The 22,850-nt window shown below is 42.9% G+C and overlaps 2 protein-coding genes across 2 annotated transcripts in view; both read right to left on the reverse strand.

Moving 5' to 3' along the window:
- T265_10798 (hypothetical protein) overlaps positions 1-10,882 on the reverse strand; it is a gene marked incomplete at both ends in the record, with an annotated part of 29,354 nt that extends 18,472 nt beyond the window's left edge. The window contains one exon of the mRNA XM_009177270.1: positions 10,800-10,882. The remainder of the gene's footprint in view (positions 1-10,799) is intronic.
- A 278-nt stretch (positions 10,883-11,160) lies between these two features.
- The window catches only part of T265_10799 (hypothetical protein), a gene marked incomplete at both ends in the record, with an annotated part of 55,434 nt that continues 43,744 nt past the window's right edge, over positions 11,161-22,850 (reverse strand). The window contains one exon of the mRNA XM_009177271.1: positions 11,161-11,401. Within this exon, the coding sequence (XP_009175535.1) occupies positions 11,357-11,401 (45 nt within the window). The remainder of the gene's footprint in view (positions 11,402-22,850) is intronic.

Raw genomic sequence — 22,850 nt, forward strand, 5'->3', positions numbered from 1 at the left:
CATGTGGCATTTACCGTTTTGTAGAGTTCCAGCAGCTGAGATGGCTCAACACCGCTCTTCTCTGAAGAGTAACGTATTAGGGGTGTGGCACTCACGCTCCTCGCCACTTGTATTGACCTGCAACATGACTGAGAGAGGATTCGAACATATGGATTGCCATGCCACATCCAAAGCCAACGCATGTTTAGCAGAATCAATCGTTTGAATCATATGAAGGTTAGGAACACCTCGAGTAAGTCAGTGTCATTAAGGATCGTACTTGCAAGCTGCCGTATTTTGTTGGACTGAATACGCCCAATGAAGTGCCACTTGATTTCCGGGCACAAGGATGTGATCTACCGTAACTAACAAGTTGTGCTCGCATATACCTTAACCGACGTGCTCTTCTCTAACAGACTCTGTACCTGCAAATATGTATATGACAGGGACGTAATTACTTTATTCTCTCCGAAATGGCGTTGTCCACAGGAATAAGCCTCAACAATACATTCCACTGGTTTTTCCTTTGAAACAGCAACCAGCAGAGGGGGCCTTTGTCCAGGACGCACAACCTACATGGTTGCCTTCAGTTTATTTAAGATCTACCAGAGCGAATGCCTCATCAATGCGCCTGGCAACGTCTGCTAAGTTTTTTGAAATCATTACTTGGCATGTTATTGTTAGCGGAAAAGGTAACCCGGATTCGAAAAAGAACACCACCAACCTCAGCAGCGGTGGTGTGAGACCCTGAATGACTGAAGGTCAGTTTAATGTAGTTAAGGGTTTATGAATACCGAGCCAGTAGGAGAGTTGGGTCTTCCTTTGGAGGTCGTTAGACTCACTAAATACAGAATGTAGAGTTGGAAACAATTGGGCTGGTCCCGCTTTGAGCATGACGTAGCAACTGAGTGTCCTGTAGTCTCAAGCGTCTCCAGCGCCGGTTTAAGTGACTTCATTGAGTTTGCGCGCAAGGAACAGACCTGTGGCGTTTACAAGCTGCTGTTTTCCCTGCTCATTATCATCCCCCTATCAGTACTTTTAACATAATTGTTCGTTTGTTTCAATGAAGTATGCACGCGAAACCCTGCTCCTTCGGCTCCATATGCTTTTGCGTTCTTTCTACTTCTCTGGTACCACAGAACTCCCATCGCTTTTGCACGCACTCACTTAGTCTAGTATCACACTGGTTCAGTCATTTCTAGGGAGCAGAAACTCATGGGTGACTTGCGTGATAATTAGATTTGCGTCAAACTCCTAACTTTTGGCGCTAATAACCCTAGAGTTAGGTTCACACCATCAGAATGCTTTTCTTCGTATGGCCTCACAACAGACTATATTATCATGCGTGGTTTCTAAGCTTCCTAGTAAGGTTGCCGCGGCGATCAGCGACGCCGTTGATCGCATACAAGTGTTGAATCTATACAAAACACTCAAGGCGGCAAAAATTAAACGGACAGCATTCACTGATAAAGTCAATTTCCAGAAGTTGCTTTCAGGATTCGAACTGGGCGATGGCACGCCATCAAGCTTTCTGCGACACATACAAATTCTGGTTTCCGGCAAGCCGTCAAACGATTAGAATTTAAAGCGACTGTGTTTGCGATGTCCTCCTTTGATTGCACGTTATATAATAGCCGCTCATTCTAAGGTCCTGCTTCTATCATTCGCCGAGACAGCAGACGAAACTCATGAACACTTTTGACTGCTTCGACCTCACAAGAATACAGCCAATCCAAAGATATCCTAGTTCTAGTACATCTCAGTCGAATGGAAACGCGAATAAACTAACCCGTAGCCACTGTTAACAGGGTGGTTACCACATTGAAACAGGCTACGGTATCACATAGGTCCTGAGCTTTTGCCCGTAGACCTCGTTCTCAATCAGCAGATCATAGATACTTGTGCCTTTACCATATTATGTTCAAGGACAAGGCCTTATGTTGTACACCTTCGTGTGTCTCCTCTCAACCAGGAACGTCAATACTGCCACGTCATTATTCGTGGCAGCTGCCTCTGGCCCATCACCTAGTCACATATACTGCGTTGCGAATCGGGTAATCGGAATGCGATTTCCCATCGGCACCGGTAGCAACTTGGCGTTACTCCTGATGGACCCTTTAAAAGCCTCCCTTCTGATCCGCTGAAGGTACTCATCCTTAGACTCGCATCCCAAACATTCCCGAAACCGTAGTTTCAGAGGAGGAACCCTCTACATTAAGTTTCATCACTTGGAGGGATATTTTTGAACCCTTTAAATCCCTCAGATAGTTACATTTTGTGTGAAACTTGTTTAAGCGTGCTCATGGTCTACGTTGAGCGTGTGATTCTTGCCACCACGGCGCGGCATGTCTTTGTGTAGACAGTGGGGTCACTTTGTAAGAAGGATGGCTCCTCAACATTTTCTGCTAGATTGGCTTTGGAGATTTACTGAAGACCGCGTAAACAATACTTGTGCCCCCCTTGTCCTAGAAATCTCAAGTTAGGCAGCCAATTGCTAGCCGTATGAGAAAAGGCCTGCTATCGTTGCAGCAGGCTTCCTGTCGACAAGGCCAAGGAATTCATCGCTTCCAGTAAGATCGTCTTTTGTGATCAGTAAACGCCGTACTGTGTGCATGGTGAGGTCTCATTTTCACCGGCGTACTGAGACTCCGATGGTCCCAAAGATTGAAATGGTGGGCTTGTAGACAGAAAGAGCGGTCGCTACCATAGGGTTGTCAGCGTTTTGGAGTCTCGACACATTTAATAGATGGGACGGTCTTATGGACGCACACAACATGATCGAATGTGAAGTGGCGGGGACAGAGTGAACCACGGGTGGGCCATCAGGCTGGGTACGGCAATTGAGGTACGGTCATTGCGACGTCATTCTTGGGTCAGTGGACAGCACTGTGCATGAACATCCTGGGTTAGTCATTTTGGGTTACCATGGTTGATAGCATTGGCCAAGGAAGACCAGCTTTGATTGAGAGCATTCTAAATTCAATCAGGGCGCGGCGGGGATCGACCTTGCAACTAAAACGAGGCGAAACGCGGCTCTGTCCACATTGGGGTCTTAAAGTTGGAAAGTGTCAAAGAAGCCTCATAGAAGGAATTATATTATGAGTAAGAACGTGACCCAAATTAGCAGACTGCCAACACTGGTCAGAGTATATAACTAATACAGTGAGGTGACACCGACCGATTTCAGAAACGGCAATCGATTTTCGGGTAATGATATTTGGCATGCGGTTGATGTGAACGGGTGTGGGCATAGACGAACACGGGGCACGTGCATTAGCTCAACTGTGAGCAACTCATTTATTTCGGAACATGCATTGACAGCGAATTGCAGAGGAACTGAAATACCTGGTAGTGCTGCGTGTCTGAACCGCGGAACGACTCAGTCACATCCTAAGCAAAAGCATAGAGGTTTTGGAAAACGACTTGTGTCGTAGGCGTCATACAGCCTATACTAACTGAGTTGCTTTGAGAATGATGTTTTGGATTCACAGGAAGTTGGCCCGGTATACGCGCCACCACCAGGGCAAGCTTAAGACAGTGACGTTGGCGCTCGACGAAAGTGGTTTCCGTTTTAGGTTTCTCTGCCCTTCATTGCCAAATTCAGAATTTGAGGCTCAGCATCTGGTGGAGACTGGGTTTGGCGTCAGGGCATGCAGTTTAAGTGAGGGTTATCATCTGTGAACCCTTTCAGTTCACCGCGGTGAGGTGTCGAATAAGAGACGCAGTACGAAGGGAAACGGTGGAAGTTCTGGGCTGAGTGGTAACCAGAGAAGTCTTTCAGGTAGGACAAATGCAGAAGGCGTGGACAGCGCATTTAGGGGACATAGTAAGAAGACTCAAGGTCGTTCGACGATCCGTGTGACATGGATGTGATCTGATGGATAGTTGTCCCTGGGCAATAAGACATCGCAAATTTTTGGTGCCGGGTTGCACCACGTAGCTGGCGATGCCATAGACAACAAACGGTAAAAACTGACCTTTCGTCTGTCCAAAGCAATTCATCAAAAACATCGGCTAACCTGAAACTACTCGACGATTCCCATGGCTTACGTCGGCATTCAAAGCTGTAGCTGTCTACGTCATAACTGCAGTTGTACTGCACCAAAGACCACCGCGTCAGCCTAACTAACGCACACTGCTCTCAGGAGTGGATACACGAAAAAAATATGCGCAATTGGGTTCCTAAGCCTGCCACTACTGGCATACAAACCTGGCGCCTAAAGGATTTTTCACCATGAATCACCCATTTATTGAAGATGATAGTGATGCTCAGTGGGACTGGTGATCATTACTCTTACGTTCGCCTTCTCTCCTAGATTACGGTACTGTCGGACTTGGGGGATAACCCCAGGTAACCTAGTCAACCCCCTCGGAAATCATGCTTTCGCAAGTACTCGTGCTTGATTCTCCATGCCAAACTGGTAAGCTTAGACTGTCGTTGGTCGCCTGACTACTGAGTACACATTTACCCCTGACCTTTATCATTGAATTTCTCGTCGTCGCCATCATAATTGTGGTAAAGCTTCAGTTTTTATCTGTTTTTGACTTTATCCCTACTGATCTCGCCCAATTCCCTCTTTTTCCAAGCTTCGGAATTCGACTGCACCTTTTCAAGATGCCATTTTCGGCGGTTATCTGCTCCGCCTGATCTGAACTTTAAACACAAAGGGCTCCCAACGAACTAAAATGCCTGCATCGTTCTTCATCCGCAGATTCCCTGAGGTAACTTGAAAGATCCCACCGCTCACAGAACTGCACATGCCAACCCACACACCTCAAACATGAGGTCCAACACGGGGTTGCCCAGAAATTGAAGTATATCAGTGCAGTGACGGCACGCCGCTGCCATACCCAGTTTATCAGCACACCTGAAGCTATTCAGTTCCTACTCTGACAATGCCCTTTCACTCACTGGCCCTTTTACCTGCAACTGAGAACAAATTCTACCGTTGGCCTCAGCCACCTCCGGGCACGTTCATTCTGAACTGCTGAACATTTTCGTGAGGGAAACTACCGACAAGGTTGCTGAAAACTCTTCGTTCGTATGTAAACACCTCGTTGACGTTCATTTCATGCTATTCATAAAGTCAGCCTTTCTCTGTACAGTTCGCCTACTGTCTTTTTTAGCTGGCATCAATCCACTCTCCCACATAACGTTGAAACCGGACTCCGCTCCACCGTGGACACCAGTGAGTCTTTACAGTTTCACTGTACGAGTGACTATGAGATTCCTGCCACCATTTATCTGTGTTACTGATTGCCCTACTTCATCATCCCTACTCGTGCTTTTTGTGCCCCCGACCACAGGCCAAACAGTCCCGTGCCGAAAGGCCCTCATCATTGGTTATAGACTTAAGTCAACCCGACCGACCAGATCGTGTCAACCGTGTCACCACCCCAGGTTCGTTGTTCTGACTCCTCATTTTTCGCAATTTAAAATTTTGTTATCATGTGACATGCAGGATGCTTTTTCGCCCTCCCAAATGCTGTTATTGACCGCAACCTCCAAATCCCAACAATATGATCTTGCCTCAGCTTGATACACCCCCCAAAATAAGATAAACTCCACGTAACTGTGTTTTATTTTCCGGTTTAGGCGTGATCAAGTCTATTTTCATAAACGAAACTACTCACAAGGCTGCTGAAAACTCTTCGAGAGCCTGCGACCAAGTCTACTTTGAATGATGTACACTTTTTATGACTGCCGCTTTTTTCACAATCCCCAGTACCCGCACACCCCCCAGTCGTGCTTTGTTCAGACTCACCGACGAACTGTCACCCATTAGTTGGAAATAAACATTATTATTATTATTAATATTATGGTAAAGGCCTCAACCAGCGTGGCCCTTATACAAGGGCCCAGCAATTACGGTAAGTAGACAGTGTAAGCAAAATTGCATACGGTTGTTGTGGGGAAGGGCTGTACTAGGCCGTTACATTGGGCTGCCATGCACAGTTGAGGCCTCAATTAGCGTCGCACATAGGCACTGGCCCAGCAGTCACGATGAATAGCTGAGGCAGGTGAAAACTTGTATAGTTATTCTGATGGAAGACACTGGTCGGCCCTCATTCTGGCAATGCTGTTGCGCCTTATGTTTTAATCAAGGCTAGCGACGTCACTTTTTCCGGTGGAAAAGACACCTCACGAGTCTGTTGGCAAATCAAATGTACATATCCGAACTGTTTGCACGTATCAAAGAATGGAGAGCATAAACACAGGTGCACACTGTCGTCAACACCACGCGAGGCGGTAAATTATGTTCTGTCGTCATATTGAACGTAAGGAGAGCTTCCCGGAAACTGTGTTTTATTGAAATTCAGTGGACTAACTGATACCACTTGTTACATCCGATGATGGTAACGCCTACACACGTTATCCGACGACTCACCTTGCTGACATTTACGCGGGATATTCTATAGGTGATATGATTCAGTTGACAAGCAACATGGAAAGCTGAAGTAGGCTGCTACTTGATTTCGCGCTCTGTCTCGTAAGCTGGTGGTCACATGCTAATCTGTGTCGGTCGGAGTCCTTGAAAGTTCACTCACTTAGACACAAAGCTACAAGCAACCAGATGAGAACCGCCCCCCCCTGAAATTTGCAACTTCAAAACCCCCGTAGTTTAAACGCAAGCAATTTCCGTTTACTTCTGGTGAGTGGCGTGGATAACGTTATGGGCAGCAAACGACACAAGTATGGGTCCTTTCATTCATAAATGACTGACGTTTGATTTTTGCCAACATTGTCCATGCCCTGGAGCCTCACTGCCACCGACGTCCAAGCCACCAACATCGGTGAGGATTTTCTCATAATCTTTTCTTCAGCCGTCAGTATCGATAGGCAGAAGCTACTGAATCTTTTAACGTCGCCTTTTGCGACGGATTCAAGTTGACGTCTTGTCACATGTCACGATCGAGGTCATGGATTTGCGGTGTTGAAAGGGCCTTGTGGTCCTTCAATTAGCAACCAACTGGTTTCCGTCGGATGCTCGTTACAAATACCCTGGCAGTAGCTTCAGTGTATGTGGAACTCACTTCGTCTGAGAAAGCAAACTTAAAAGCACCACCTTCAAAAGCAGCTGACTTTCCGGCACAACTTATTGTTGAACTGTGCTTTTCTTGGCCCATCAGGCTTCCACCAGTTCATCGATTATCGGTCACCGTCAGGCAGCCCCAGCCTTGGAATACCACTTCAGCACCGAAACTCATGAAGCGTGTCTGCTCAACTCATCGCGTCCCTGAGGCGAATTTTTCCCCGCTGGTACATGTTTTGCGCACTATTCGGCAACTCGACCAGGTACAGCGGCAATAAAGGAAAACGCGTATGTCCATCTATCAGTATCCGCCAGAAGCAATTTTCTCCAAAGCCGGGGAGTTTGAAGGGAACCTCTTCGTTGTAGTGTGACACTTTCTGCGCATAGACTCAAACCAAAAATACATATTCTGTTACTCTTATCGAGGTTCGCTTTAATCAATCTTTGCACACAAATTTTCGGGCGAATTTCAACCTTAAGCTTGAATTGACATGACTAATAAGGCCCTGAGCTCTACTGCGCGGAAAAGTTTGTCGTAGATTGGCTGCCACGTGCATACTATCCTTTACAAACACTAATATATATATGAAGGAAAAACGCCTGATGTTTTACGCACACAGCTCTACAAAAGGCGGGAGCGCTGTGCTGTTTCATGAGTGGCTGTGCTAACAGATATAGACATCCATTCCCAAAACTAGACTATATTAGGAGAGTTGATGAAGTTAGTAAGGTAAATTCACATCCCAATGACAGACAACACGCGAGATGTCGGATAAGCGGCTGCGGTTAGTTACTTTTCTCACGGTTTTGTTGCCAACAACGCGATTCTTCCTTCTGCCGTATCCTTTTCGAGCCTGTGCCCCCTATCTTGCTTTAACATGTCATCGTCAACCGCGTGTACTTCGCTGTTTTGCGGTCACTTTGTCTCGAGTCAGTGTTAGCTTTGGATGAGCATGTTGTTTCCTGCCTTCCCGTTTTTACAAGAGATCACTCGGAATCGGCAGTTCCTAACCGGTGTATAGGGGTTAGTTTAGCACAACGATTTGAAGTTTGTTATAGCGTAAACAAAGCCGCGTTTGTTGATAAGCCTTCTGAACTATTTGACTTGAGGCTTTGTGCATCAGTCGAAATGGCCCAACTGACTGCTGGAAACACTCGATATTAGTTTTATTTAAGGAGGTACAAATACCGTCTATCAATTACCCCTTGCGACTCTGCTCAAAAACTGTGCGACAGTTGTAGGAATGACTTAGTGTAAGATAACGGCAAGCGAAAATGATTTGGGGGCCTTTGGTGTTTTGATAAGTTACAGGACGCTGTGGTTTGTAATGCGGCGGTCGACATAATAAAGGGGGCTGAGAAACGCAAATGTCATGGTGAACAGTGCTGTCGGAATTATCGTTCGTAAAGTTAGGAACTTCTGGGTTTCACAAAGTTTCGAGTAACTTGCCGCTTCTTGTCCCGGTAACATGGGTTCCAAAGTTCCAAAATTCTAATTCAGGTGGACGTCCGGGACTGTAGATCGCTGTTACCAATCTGTTGGGCCACGTTGAGTTACGTGCAAAAAAACCCCAAAAACTAAATCTTCAAATGCAGTACCATAAATATAATAGTAAAATAGCGTAACTTCACAAACCCCAAATGGTGGGATTACGCATGTTTCTATGAACCGTTCTTGGAACTGCTATTTCCTAACGGATCATAAAGTCCACACCAACTCAAAGCCGCGCGCTTACAAGATAGCGAAACTTAAACAACACGTCCGATGACAAGGTCAAAGAACGGTTTGTGTTCAGGTCAAACGCAAGGAAGTTGGTATAGGCGCAGAACCAATATTGCAAAATGAAGAATCGCCTTGTATAACATGAAAATACGAGAAAAGAATTAAAATAGGGATACTTTCTTTCCGGCGTTCAAGGGGTAGAGACTGGATTGTGTATTCCGCAGAAAGATTTCGACTGTTCGTTCGGTTGGATGGATTTTACGGAAACGGTCGAGTGACGGCTCTTTCTTTTTCTTTCTAAAACCTTCAAGCTATTTAGACCCAGTGATTCTGGTCGGACTCGTTTACTTTGAATTCAATGCCGGAGGTGCAGGCTTATCAAGTTGACGACGTTAGCAAGGGGCCACGATGGATTCCAGCTCTCAACTTTTCTGCATGGGGATAAGCGTGTGAACGTATAGTTAGTGATCAAGATGCCCACTGACTAATAGTACGTAATATGACTGTACTTAAGTACTAGGATGCTACTTCTCACCTTTCTCATTATTTTGACGAAACGTTTATGCAAATAAGGTCGTGGAATAAACCATAGTTAGGTTGTGAGAATGACACCTGAGGGGGCGTCAGCCATAATGTGGGTTACTCGATGCGCGTGCCTGTCAACCGCAGCCGCACGGCAGGTATTACCGAAACCTTAATGTCAGGCTTCAAAACGCCTGCGTGCCCACGACAGCGAAATTTGAGGCTACCTGGAATACACAGACACGAAACTCCAGAGTGCATGGAGGATCGGAGAGACTCCGGCGTTGGATGACCTTCATTAGAGCCAAAAACATGGCGAGTAAAATTGCAAGCAGAGAATCGACTGACATGTGATTTTAACCGAAGGTAGGAGGACGTCACAAAACGCTCGTCACATGCAACTGTCCGATCGAAAGCGTATACATACGCGATTCGTTCTAACTTGTAATTTTGAGGGCGATTTGATGGCAACATATTGACGAGTATCGTTCAAGTAGAACTGTTCGCACTGCACACCGGAACTGTTAGTCCATTAGTATGTCTTCGAATGAAATAAGTTAGTAATTTTGAATGAAGAGAACAGGCTTGGATACGACGTTTTGTAGTAAATTCCAGGAGTTTACGGTTTGGTGATGATCTGACAGGGAAGAGATAAAACGATCAATCTAGCATCTTAGAGGTACCACTTCGCTCAACTTACATTAGTTGGGGAGTGAATTTCATCACGAAGATTAATGGATGAAAGACTCGTTCAACGCTCTAGACCCCACTAATCTCAATTAGTTGATTTATAGATTTAGTATTCATGAGATCTTTGCATGGGTTTCCCTGGGTAAGAAATTCTGCCGACTTATGTAGATGGAAAATGTAGTACAAAAAAGGTTCAGAAGAGTTCGAAGACTTTGGTTTTGCTCATACTGATGAACCTACAGTCCGATTCGTCAAAGGTCATGGAATAAATCCATCCTTTTCAAACACACCCTATTGAGCTTTGTACGTGCCTCAAAAAGTCGCTTGATTAGTTTTAGAATACACTTTCCATTGGAATAATGATAGCCTCGTGTTTTCAAGTTTTTTTCCAATAGACCCAGTCAATCTTATCAGTCTCTTAGCTGTTAACAAATCAATAGAGAGATGTGAAGGGTATCCACTTTAGTGTCTGTAACACACGTTCCTAGAAAAAAAACGATAAACTGAGCTTACGGCAGCCAAGACAGAACCCACAGCCTCAATATACGACCAACACGCATTGTCCTATGTATATCTAATACTGCTTCGGTACTTTTCTGTAAGTGATAGTCGATTCCATGTCAAAAGCCTGTAGTAACCTTTCTGTGCTTTTTCTTACAAGGATGGTCTGCGTCGTTTTCTGTGAGTTCTACTTGGCACCTTCCTAGAGGTAACACGTACCAGCCCCATAAATCATCATAGATCATAGATCATCATAATATCTACACAACTTCCCCTTGCGTGCAGTCTCACTCTTTCGATCGCTTCACCGCTTCACTCCATTCTGAGTGTGCGTGTGTGCTGGTATTCACATTACGGATTCAATTTCCACAGAAACGTTATCCACATTGAAGTTTTGCCTAGAAGCTGGACGAAAGAAGGAAGGGCGGTCCATTTTACGTTGGAATTTCTTTCAAAATGTAAGACACCGGAATTACTTCGGCGTTTAGTATTGCTTTAGTTGAGTCCATCAGTCAGCCAGTCGGTCAGACAGCTGTCGGTCGTTGACAGACAGCTGAATATGGTCATGTCGTAACGGAAACATTAAAAACTAGAAGGAAAATAATGACAAAAAAATTGCCATGGGGACTTTGAATTAGGATTTTTGTTCTACAGTAACCTACGCCATTCCGATGCGATAGAATAAAAACACCTGAGAAAAATCGAACCTCCTTTTTTACGACAAGAAAGTTAAACTGGATTGAGCTGATGGCCTTCATAAACAACAAACTGAACAAAGGGAAGAGTGCAGTGATAAGTCGGTTACTTATTGGGTATGGGCTCAGAAAAGGAATGATTAAAGCAACGATTAGACTGTTATTGAACAGCTGTTTTGAGGAAGGCATGCGAGTCATTCATCCGTGCAGAGTCACTTTTTGCTTTCTGTGGGGTGCGGAAATGTTGCATTTGTGACCTGAAAAACAACAGGTGATAATTTTCAAAACAATGAAAAGCAGCGAGAAACTTTAAAGATAGGCAAAGCAAATAGGAGGACGTAGAAGATAGTACTGACTGCAAGACAACCAATAAGCAAAAAACTAGTGAGCATAGTGACTGCTGAGGTCCGAATAGTTGGGTCATCTGCCGACAAACAAATGATGAAGACCAAACGCAATACGTTTCGGACTCCCTGATTAGTGTGTGGAAGCAACATTTTGACATTCAGGGTTTATGCTCACCTTAGATTGTTCATATGGACTTGAATTCAAGATATTCTGCGTTCCTAATTTCTTCTTGTTTATTGTGATGCAGTACTTGACCTCAAAAACCTATGATATCCGGAAATGCCGCTATATAGTCAAGAAACTTATTCATGATAAACTATTCGCAGAGGAGATATAAACCAGGAAACTCCCGTATCCGAGCTATATCACAAAAAATTGGAAGGGTGAATTTGTGCGTCCAAACCAGTTGGTGCGTCTTTGAATATACTGAGAACATCGGTGCAGAAGGCGAAAGCCTGTGCTTTCTAAGTCATACTTGGACGCCTTTCCGTTCATAATGTCTCTATATGCAATTTGCTTCTAAATAAGCTCAGATTTGTCAGTGCTGTCTCTTATGACTAATGTTGCGATACACATTTTGGTCACCGACTAAAAACATTATTAGAGTGTAGCAAACTGATTAGTACGTTTGACTGTTTCGCACTTCCCACTCCACATCTAAATCAAAGGTCGTTTGATTCGATGAGGCCGACTTCGCGTCTCGTCTTTATATAACATGATTCCATGTTCCATAACAGGTCCACGAATGATTGCTGGCCAACCACCAAACCGCTGATCACGAGGTTGCCAAGTGAAAAATTCCATGTTTGCAGGTTATTACATTCAACCTTACTTGTCTCCATTTTGCCACAACAAGGTGCATCTCTCACTTCTATTACCCTGCCATTCTTAGAGTGAAAGGCGTGCAGTTTGCCCTTCACAAAGGAAACTACAAACAAGGTTGCTGTAGACTCTTCATAAATGCGAGTTTCCATGAAGTCTCCCGTAAAAATAAATTGTAAACAACAAAAGCGAGAGATTCAGCTGGGTTCCGGGTGAGTCTATCGCAAAACCAAATTTGTTTACAAATGAATGTATTTGGCAAACGGAACTGAATTTGTCGAAAGTGTATTTTACCCTGTTTATCAACACGCACTGCTGTTAATTGTGCTCCTTCTATGACATATTTACTTAGTAAAACTTGAGGTATTCCTTTAAATTTACTGATCCCTTTTATTTGCTGAATTAGGGACTTCTACATAGAGAATTTCAGGAATGTTCGATATCTCTTCTGAAAGAGCCTCTGACCATATACGATGAAACGACTGGTAGAAAATGATGGGTTAACTTAGTTATGAAACATAAATTAGTACTAGGTAAATTTGTTGATTTTTGTCGTGATGAAGCTATGCTGTTTAGCCGTCACAAAGTGCATCAGATTTGGCCTAAATGTAGATGTAGTTAGGCAGCATACGTTTGAATGAATTTTTCAATCAGCAGATGGCGGGTTGTGAGGCCTGTTGGAATAGAATATCCATTTCCAATGTCAAGGCAGTAATTTGTTTTGACTGTTTTTTTCGCGGCTGTCTCATCTCAGGAGATTACTTTTCATTCCCACGTAAGACTGGAGAGCGTATTTGGATCAGAGAAGAAACCTGATTTGAGTACTCCACAATCTGGCCTGAAACAAAGTGGGCTGGTTATCAGTAGGGACCTGTCTCCACAATGTGTTGGCCAACTAAGACACTGCAGTCAGGCATCAACATTTGCACTTACAATGCTTCGTCATTTATGAGAGCTCAACGAAGCTGTTATGAATGTTCACTATGCAATTCAGCAGTGTTTCAGCCGTGAACCATAGAGGAATTCAGAAGAGGTCTCGAAGGCCCGTTCGTGTACCAGAGTAAATGGCATCTTGCTAATGGGTTCGGTTGTTCTGTGTTTTCTCAGACTACTGTTTTATCGCTATAAGTGTTATAATCGGTGCCTGAAACCAAACACAACCAATGATGGAGTCGGTGCACTTTACAGAGAAAACAGCAGCGTACTTAGACGCGGTTTCACTTCATAGTGGGGCATACCTTCATGGTACGCAGCAAAGGCCTTGTGATGGTCTGCTCTGGATGTAGCACACTCATAATCTTATATTCATGTCAAGAGGAAAGTGTATGATTCTGGGCCCTGTGGCAGTGAGATTATTTTAACCATACGGACAGCATGCCGTTTCATCTACGCAACTGAGTGTCAGAAATGAATTCGCTCGCACAGTTGAAAGATGTTTCGCGCTGTGAGAATTCATCATTGGACAAAGCTTACTTTTTCAAGTAATTTCGTTCTTTTTTAAATTTTAGCTCAGCAAAACAAAACTATCACTTTTACGGCCCTTAGAAATATGAATCGCGAAGTATTCATGCATGAACTAATAACTGCTTGGTATCGTAGACTTCGATTCACGTACCGTGCTTTTGGTTCAGTTGCAGCTCTCGTTGCTAAGCTGGTCAAAAGGGATTAAATGATCTAAGTAGGAATGCGTCTCTCTTACATCTGTCGGATCAGAATTGGCTCTTTTGATGACCGTCATGGTTTGTATATATTATTCCGAATCATCTTCTCATCTAGGTTGACTGTTATAAATCCGTCATCGGAGATATTACCACACCTTCAGCGCATGCTTGTGAAAGCTTCACCAAGAGATGAACGCTACATTTCAGGCTGCTGTTGTATTAACGGACCCAAGAAGTTCCGGGCTCGATTTAACAGAAGGTTATTAAGATAGGGATAATGTCTGGGCCAAGATCCTGGAAATTCAAAACAACCGACTTTCAGGTTTATACAATGAATAAACAAGCAGCAGGTTTCGCTGGTATTCGGCAGTGTATAGAGTACAGAGAAAGACGCTGTCATAGAAAGTTATTGACCATTTCGCTATCAACATTTCTTCCATAATAAATTAGGGTATTTAGAGAAGAATTGAAAATATAGTGAAACGAAAAATAAAAATTTACAGAAATCTGTGAAGTAAATGCTTTGTGTAATTTATTTTCAGACTGCAGATTGCTTCAGGCATTATTATAAGACAGTGACCAAAACTAAGACATTTACAACCACAGACAGCTGGGTTACTGATATAATTTTGGGTTTAACGTTTAAACAGGAGTTAGATGGTTCACCCGGGAGTCCACATAGATGTAAGAGTTGCTGAAACTGAAGATTCCATGTGCTTAATTGTGGTTAATATCCCTGTGATATTCTTCCAAATGAGATGTAGTTCGGGGCTCCAAGAGGGGATATTAAGTTCGGTTTCGCTTGCGTAATACAAAGGTTCATGGGATGACAACTCACTATCCCCGGTTGGCCTCAGATCCCATCTTGTCTCCAGTTACAGCACCTCACTCCAACAGTGAACTTTCAGCAAAACTGTTCTTCAAATTGGGGATCACTTTTTCAGGTTCCGAGATCTACGCTGACTCGATTAGCTCAAAACAAGGCGAAACTGACGGACAGGTGTGTGAATTTGAAGCCGCCGGACTGCATAATCTTTGTTGGTAGTGCATTTTGCCTCAGTTTTTCATTAGCTGTCCAGTCGGACTTTGCCATTCAAGTTGAATTGCACGTATAGATATCGAAACAGTTCTGTTATGGGCTACCATGGATGGCTTCAACCCAAGTTACTGCGCAGTAGAGCCGTTAGGTAAAAACGTACATCCAAGCGTTTGACTCTGCACTCAAAAATGCAAGTCAAAGTTTACTTTGACGCACTTTACGGATGGAGGATGCACTAAGTTATATCACGCTGCATTTTGATGTCATTCGCATTGGAAAAAGTTATGGCAAGATGTACCTTTCAGTTGAAGAAATTTGGTGCAATATGTCTTTTGCTGGCTACATAAATGCCAAGTACAACCAATCTACCTGACCATACTGCGCAGTCAAATGAATTTGCAGGTCAAAGGCGAAAGTGCATGAGGTGAATGTCCTTAAAACTTTGTTGGAATGATCAGTTGAAGCAAATGGAGGACCTAATTTGATGTGTCCACAACGACCATATTTTAAGACAATTTATGTCACCCGGTTTAGGCTATTTATCGAGGTGCTGATTTGAGGTAGTTTCCGACCACTGTCCGAGCTATGGATTTTTGTTCCCACACCAGCGTACCTGGCGGGTGTGCATTTCTGACCTATAGCGTAGATGATACGCATTCATCCCTAGGCACTATACAGAACCTAGACCACAAGGCTTCTTTTTGTTCTTGAAGCAGAATCGAAATAACAACGTCAATCGATCCATCACTGGAGAGTATGAAGTGTTTTTTCGCACAGAGATTAAATTACGAGTTCATTGTCATTGTACCACTGATGAGCAAAAGTATATGCAGTCTTACTCAAATAGTTCAGAAACACTTATATTTAAATTCCTTTGCAAATGAAGATTAAAAATAACACGTCTTGCGGAACCACTCAGAAGATTTAATCTGAATACACGAATGCCAATGAGGTGGACGCATATTGCTTGCATAAACGACTGGCGTCTAACATGGTAGGACCGAATTGTTCGCACGTGTGTGTATTCGTTTAATGTGCGATGGTACCAGAACAGATGTTCACAGGCTGTTACTATTTCAAAATCTAAACGCACGATCGCTGCAAATTACAAAATGGTTCAGAACCAATAGAGGTAAGTTGTTTAACTCTAAAAGGGATCTTTTTCATGAAAAAAAACGGTTTGCTGTTGTCGTGTGTATCATTTCCCAAAATGATTTTCTACGCCATGTTTATCAAGACAACATATAAAGATGTTCGGATTGGTAGTCAAGCCTGACACAAGCGTTTTCAGAAGAATATAACACTATCTTCGTACATACAAAGATTTATCCACTTCATTCACGACTGATGGCTTCAGCGTCCAGACCGCACTTAGAGCAAGTAGGCACAAGATTACCAAGTCAGCTACTGCCAGAGAAATAACCACTACGGACAATGCAGCAGCCTATTTTGTCGAAGATGATGAGTATCAAGCTGTCATTTTCATTGAACCGATAGTCTGTTCATCGAAACCCCATCATATTATTCAGCACTTTTCTTGTGCGCCTGTTTGATTGTTTGACGCGATACATATTAGGGATTTCAACAATTATCACACTGGCTGGCAGCTTCTATATTGGTCCGTCAGAAAAAATTGAATATTAGTTCTAAAAATGGAAGATACCTGTTCATAATAAGTAATCAACGATGATTGAGCAAGGTCACCCTACAAAGCCAGTTCATTATGTGTTCCGGAGATCGGCTGATGCCGACCTCATGTTCCATTCCAGGTGAACCCATAATCTACATTTTCACTACGTATTCTGTTGGACACCGATGCCGTACTGTCTGTAACCGATTGTATCCATTAGAAACACCCTACAGAGTGGTGCTACGCCAGATGACCGAAAGGTAGTGTCACTTAAGCTGGACCGGCTACTCTCTTCCGCGGCTCACTGAACATGAATTCTAAGAGGGCGCTTGCTTGAAATAACGACTAAATCCTCAATCTAAACTGGGCAACCAAGTGATTTATTCCATCTCGTTGGTCAAACACTGTACAGACACATCAAACCTTCCACCAACTGAAACACTGTTCGATAGTCAAATACACCATCACTTATCAGGCCCACCTGGTCTTCCGGCTGCTGCGAAGTTCCTATGTCAAACTCAAGTAATATGTGCGGACGGTCACTGGTCTTGGCTTAAATCCCCTATGTTGTTCAGGTAGTGATTTAGAAACGTACAGTTCATCGGCGGAATTAAATTGACTCCAGTGCATCGAGCTGAAGACTGCGAGTTTTTGGTAGCCCCATGAAAGAAAACGCTTCTGCTGTGGGGTGTCAGAGGAATTCACCTCTTAAGAAACGAATTTGTGTTTACGCGCCCAAAACCCTCAGGAACAGGCGAAAAAGAACCAAACGCCTGAATCAGTCTCATGCTCTGAAGTAAATGAGCAGTTTCATAATCAGCATAGCTTTATGGTCAACAGCTACGCTAAAGTTGAGAGATTTTTACCGGCCAGGCGGAGTGAGCACCGTGCTTTGCCGACTATACCTTCAACCGGTAACCGATTTAGTTATTCTTTCCATATCAGTAAACACGGATCAATTAACCCTCCGTCACCAGAAACGCGTTTAACCTCAGCTTTGTCGGGTGCAAGTAGTTTTGGATGGATGGATGGATATAGATAGGGCATGAGAGCCTCTCAATAATTTGCGATCGAGAAGTCTGACCAGTTAGGATAGCTACCCAAAAGATTTTATATTCCAGAGATGTATGCGATCTCAAGAGGGTAATCAGGATATTTTGCTAACGGATATCATTTAGCTTTCAGTCGATGGGACTGTTTCCATCTTGAGGTTTGTTTAGCAATGCGATGAGACTACTTGATCTGAGACACAGATCTTTGAGACTTCTAGCAGTGATTTTCAAAGAGCATCTCAGCACTGTTTTGTTTTTATTGGTAAGAATTATGCACAAACTGATGACGTGACATCTGAACGTACGCTGTTTTCTGTTGGTGACCTTCAAACGATGTACACGAACAGATGGCTATTATACCTCTGTCAATGTGCCTGTTCAGAGGAACAACACGCTGGTCTTGTGTGACGGTCGGACGATCGGAGAAATCGGTGTTCGCAAAATAGACTGTAGAAGCCTCCAGGCGGTTGTGCTCGTTAACCGGAACAGGGGACTTTGGGTTTTGATATTGGTCCCATTATAGGACTGGCTAATGCATCACTGAAGATTAACTTCATGTATATTAAACAAAAAATACCGTTGTCTGTGTATTTTTTAATCATCAAGAGGCTGAACCTAGTTATTTTCATGGCCAAAGCATAATATTCCGTCAGAATGTTGCACAGTCGTTGAAAGCGGTTTGAACAATGGTAGTGCCTACCTGTAAATTTAATAAATTTTCAATCCACCGACTACTAGGGGTTTAATTACATTGACGAATTTTTCTTCGGAAACTAAAACCGGATGTGCATGAAGAGATCCGTGAATTGAATCCCAAGTTTTAGACGAGTTAATCCGACAAATGCGGAGAGGTGCATTCTTTTGGTTTGCATAGCGGAGCTGAATTCAGACTACTCTGTCAACTTAAAGTCGTGCTGTTTACATTCCCTACTTCGTCCAATTGATTGCACACATCATTTGCAACAAACGTGAGTATTCACTAGGAAAGGAAAATTTTGACTGAATTCTTCTAAACCAGGAAGACGAGAAAGAGCAAAATCAATGTCTATACTTTTTGCCGTTTCGCAGCACTGAAACCCCATAATTCTTGAATTTTCAGTTTACTTAACTGCATAAAGATTTTATTAAGGCAAACTGACCGTATTTTCCTTCGCCAACCAAATAATTTCAATCAAGAATGAAAGTGAAGTTTGTTAACCACAAAATAAAAGTTTACTGTCTACAGCCTTTGCGCACACAGCACTGTCAGTGTACCTCCGGATAATCGGTTTGACTTCAATTTGGCTCGGAATTCTGTATTTACTATAGCCTCTGCCGGTGGTTCGATAATTAGGATACGTCCAAAATACTGTTCATCAGATGAAAGGTTCTATGGACTACCAACTCATGGACATAAGTATAGCACTGGTCACTCATGAAAAACGCGCCATACAATCCACACTACTGAGTTCTCCAAGTAGATGGAAATCGAAATGAGGTGCAGAGATTCGACTCAATAGAGTCTCTGAATTATTGTGTCAATTGCAGAACATCTAAGTTGTAGAATAGTACCAACTCACTGAAACGAACCTTTGCAGGTCATCAGAGATCGATTTTTTTGTCCGTCAGCTGGAAATTAGGATTGGGAAAGTATAATTGGATATGGAGCAAGAATACAAATAAAAACTAAATTAGCTTCATGTGACGAGAACAAAGTCAGCAGATTGTGATGATTTCCGAAAAGAAATGGCAGGTATTTGGGCAAAATCAACGAAGAAAGTTGGTATGCCACTAGTTTCCGATACAATGCAGAAATGACTTTCAAGAGTAGTAGAAACGAAGCAGCTCAGGGAGTATCTGTGCATCTATGTATTATTGTTGTAATAACGCCCCACCAAAACCTGAGAACTTATGAAGACTGGAACGGAGTACAGACCTATACACTCATAAGTAGAAAAAAGTGTTGGTACTATTAATTCATTTGTGTACCATAAAACACAATGTCGAGAACACGAGTGTTTGCCTATTTCAAGAAAAGCTGTTTGAAGGGAAATCACCGGGTAATTTTGCTTGGCTAGTACTAAGTAAAGTGGTACAGTGTTTAAAGACAGACGATATACGTTTTTTGGTATCAAAATTGTCTTTGTTTGTGTTTTAATCCACAAATAACATGAAAACCTAAATCATGTAGATATGTTCGCGTAAACGAAACCAATTTATCGACCACCCCCTTCGGAAACAGGGATCACATCGAAACCCTACCATCAAAGTTATCAAATAAATCATTTGGTGCATAGATGAAGTTACTACATAGTTAATACGGCGGTAGTTTTTCTCATTTAGGACCATTGTTCCATTCCTCAACGGCTGACAGTGCTAAAAATAACATTTAGTTTTCTGATGTGATAAGAAACATGCACCATATCTTAATCTTTATGGTTTGTGATAGGAACAGGAATCCATCGCTAGGCACAACTACGCCCCACAATAACGTACTGATGATGTCACCTAGATTGGTTATGAAACATTTGCAATCAAATTGCCCAGCTCAGCGAACAAGCCGACAACCAGATTTACCTTTATTTGTTTATGCAACCTTGTGATGACAACTAATCGAAGTTAACCCTAAGCTCACTGCGACTCCAAAAAGGGCAAAGAAATCACCGTATACGATGAAGTGATCCTTTGGTTGAATAAACGGAGTTTGCGCACATGCACGAAACCATTGGGATAAAAACCTTCAGTGGGGTATATACTTTGGCAATGCTACAAGTATGAATTCCGCCTTCACAACAGACGGCTGAGCTAAATGCGCCAAATTTTTTCAGGCCAGACCTCAATTGATGACACTGTCGGTCACTTTTTATCCGCCAAGTTGTGCTTTTGTACGGCATCACTCCACTATCATTAAGCGTTTTAGAATATTCTGCTTTGGATATTGAGTAGACGATAAAGAGGTAAATATTGTAGCTTCCTAAACGGTAACTGTCAGTACCTATGTTGAACTTGTTTGCGGATTTGAATTTCAGGCGGTGCAACGAGTGCAGCCCTAGAGGTAGAATAACAGGAGCACAGACCAGACGCGCATAGAGTACAACCGGCTGTTTTCGCTATTGTTGGCCTCTTATCTCTACAGACTTCGGAAAAATAGGGTTGAAGGTGTCTTGAAGTGGAAAACACACGTGCTGACTAGGCAGCCTGTAAATCTGGGAATTGGTGAAGAACAAAATAGTAAGTAATACGAGATTGTTTATGAAAGTCGTCAGTTGGCTCAAAGTAAAATTGCAGTGGCTTTTCTTAGATTACCAAGAACCTAGTCAAAATCTTCATGTGACCGAATGCTCGAATCGATAGATTTTCGGCAGAATACTTCGTTGATTTGTACGCACTGAGTGTATGGACATATGCTCTGACCCTAGAGACCCTGATTGCGTACACCGGTGGTACAGACGGTCGAGGGAGTACTAGGGTCATTGCAGAGTGCTGGTAGGAGGAACACAAACAAACTAGCTTCACTGATTGTTAAATTAGTATCGGAACGGGTATGACTGTGGGATGGAGTTTATTCGACTTGTGTGCTGTACGAAACGATGGAATAGGTGATCTGCGGCGGCTTAATCTTATCTTCTTAATTAACCTGTTAAAGCATATGCTTCAATCTCATCCGATATGCACACATTCATTTGGCCATTCCTGTTGAAACGTCTAACATAACCTGAATAACTATTGTGAACCACGTGAGTGCACTACGGGGTGGAGTGCCGTAATCAGAAGAAAATAACGTTACCAAAGGCCACATAAAAAATATGTCATTCAGGTTGGCGGATCGGTGTAAGGTCTTCGATAGGCACACCAACGTTTGTGCGCATGGTAATTAGTATCAAAAATAGAATCCAGAAGTCGAAACCTGTTGCTAAGTAGTTTGTTTCCTTAAAATCCTAAAAATTTATCCTTTCAGAGATGTTCTCTGCGCGAAGACTAATTCCTTGCAAATATTCTTTTTAAAACAGGCACTATCTCAAAGCTAATAGGCCAGTTTATTCGTTTTCCTCAAAGAGGAACATCGCGGTTAATATTAAATAACTACGGAGAGTCAAGCTAAGATGTAGTGAGAAACATAGAGAGGATTTCAGAAAGCTAGTTCAGCTGCACTTGAGGAAATTTAAGATGACATATCACCTCCGCCTTTATTCCTCCCTTTGTACCCAAAACCTTCATTTGGGAAATAAGGGCAATTGTAGGGCTATGAAATAATTTTGTCTGTTCAAATGTGAATGAACAAATCTCGTAGAACAATCAAACTCTTCCTGTAAAAACTTATACCTAAACATAGACTTCTATTGTTTCCTCTGAGTGAGTTGCGTATGTCGTGAATAAATTCACTGCTTGCCACTTTTTTCGACTTAGTGTGCACTTAATTGTTTCTTGAACTGTCTTACAGAAGGGTGGACCTTCGGGCCGTAAATGTGTAGTAACATCGACGACTAGTAGGTGATAAAAAGCATTCTTATTATGACGGCCTATTTGTCAGAAGAGAATGGTTTAATGGGAGTTTCAAAGCACCACTTGATATGCACAGGCTCATACGGTATGAATATTAGTCGGAGTGGTTTCTCAAAACCCAGATCGGTAGAGGAAAGACGAAAGTCTTGCTCGTCGGAAGCTTGCTTTAGATAACTCAGGAAGCGGAAATCAGTTTTAAATTTAGTTCCACATGCAGATATTTCCGCAATGTTTCGGTTGATTTAACTACTAATAGAAAATAATCTGTTGTTTGACCTTCAAGCCATCAGGTAAATGACATTGCCCCGGATGATGTAAATCAAAGCATCGATGATAGTGTGTTAGAATTCTTTATGCTTTTGGAAAAAAGCAAGATGAAAGAACTTTTGGTCTCAAATAAATGTACCCGATTAAGTTATCCTCAGTATCTGCCAGGGGATATCTGATACATAGCTTACCTGGAAAGTGTGGTCATGATAAACGGCCAACAAATCTCATAAGCGATCATAAAACGTTGTTCATAAGGTATAAATACGTCAGTGTTGCTGTCAAGCCAGAGAGTCCCAACAGAATAATCACAGAATGACTGCTTCGTCTGTTTAGAAAGTCTAAAGGGCCAATTAATCGCCCATTTTTACAACCGTGTGTTTGCTTTAGGCGGGCTGATCCAAC

This window comes from Opisthorchis viverrini (assembly GCF_000715545.1).
Source record: "Opisthorchis viverrini unplaced genomic scaffold opera_v5_408, whole genome shotgun sequence".
NCBI lineage: Eukaryota > Metazoa > Platyhelminthes > Trematoda > Opisthorchiida > Opisthorchiidae > Opisthorchis > Opisthorchis viverrini.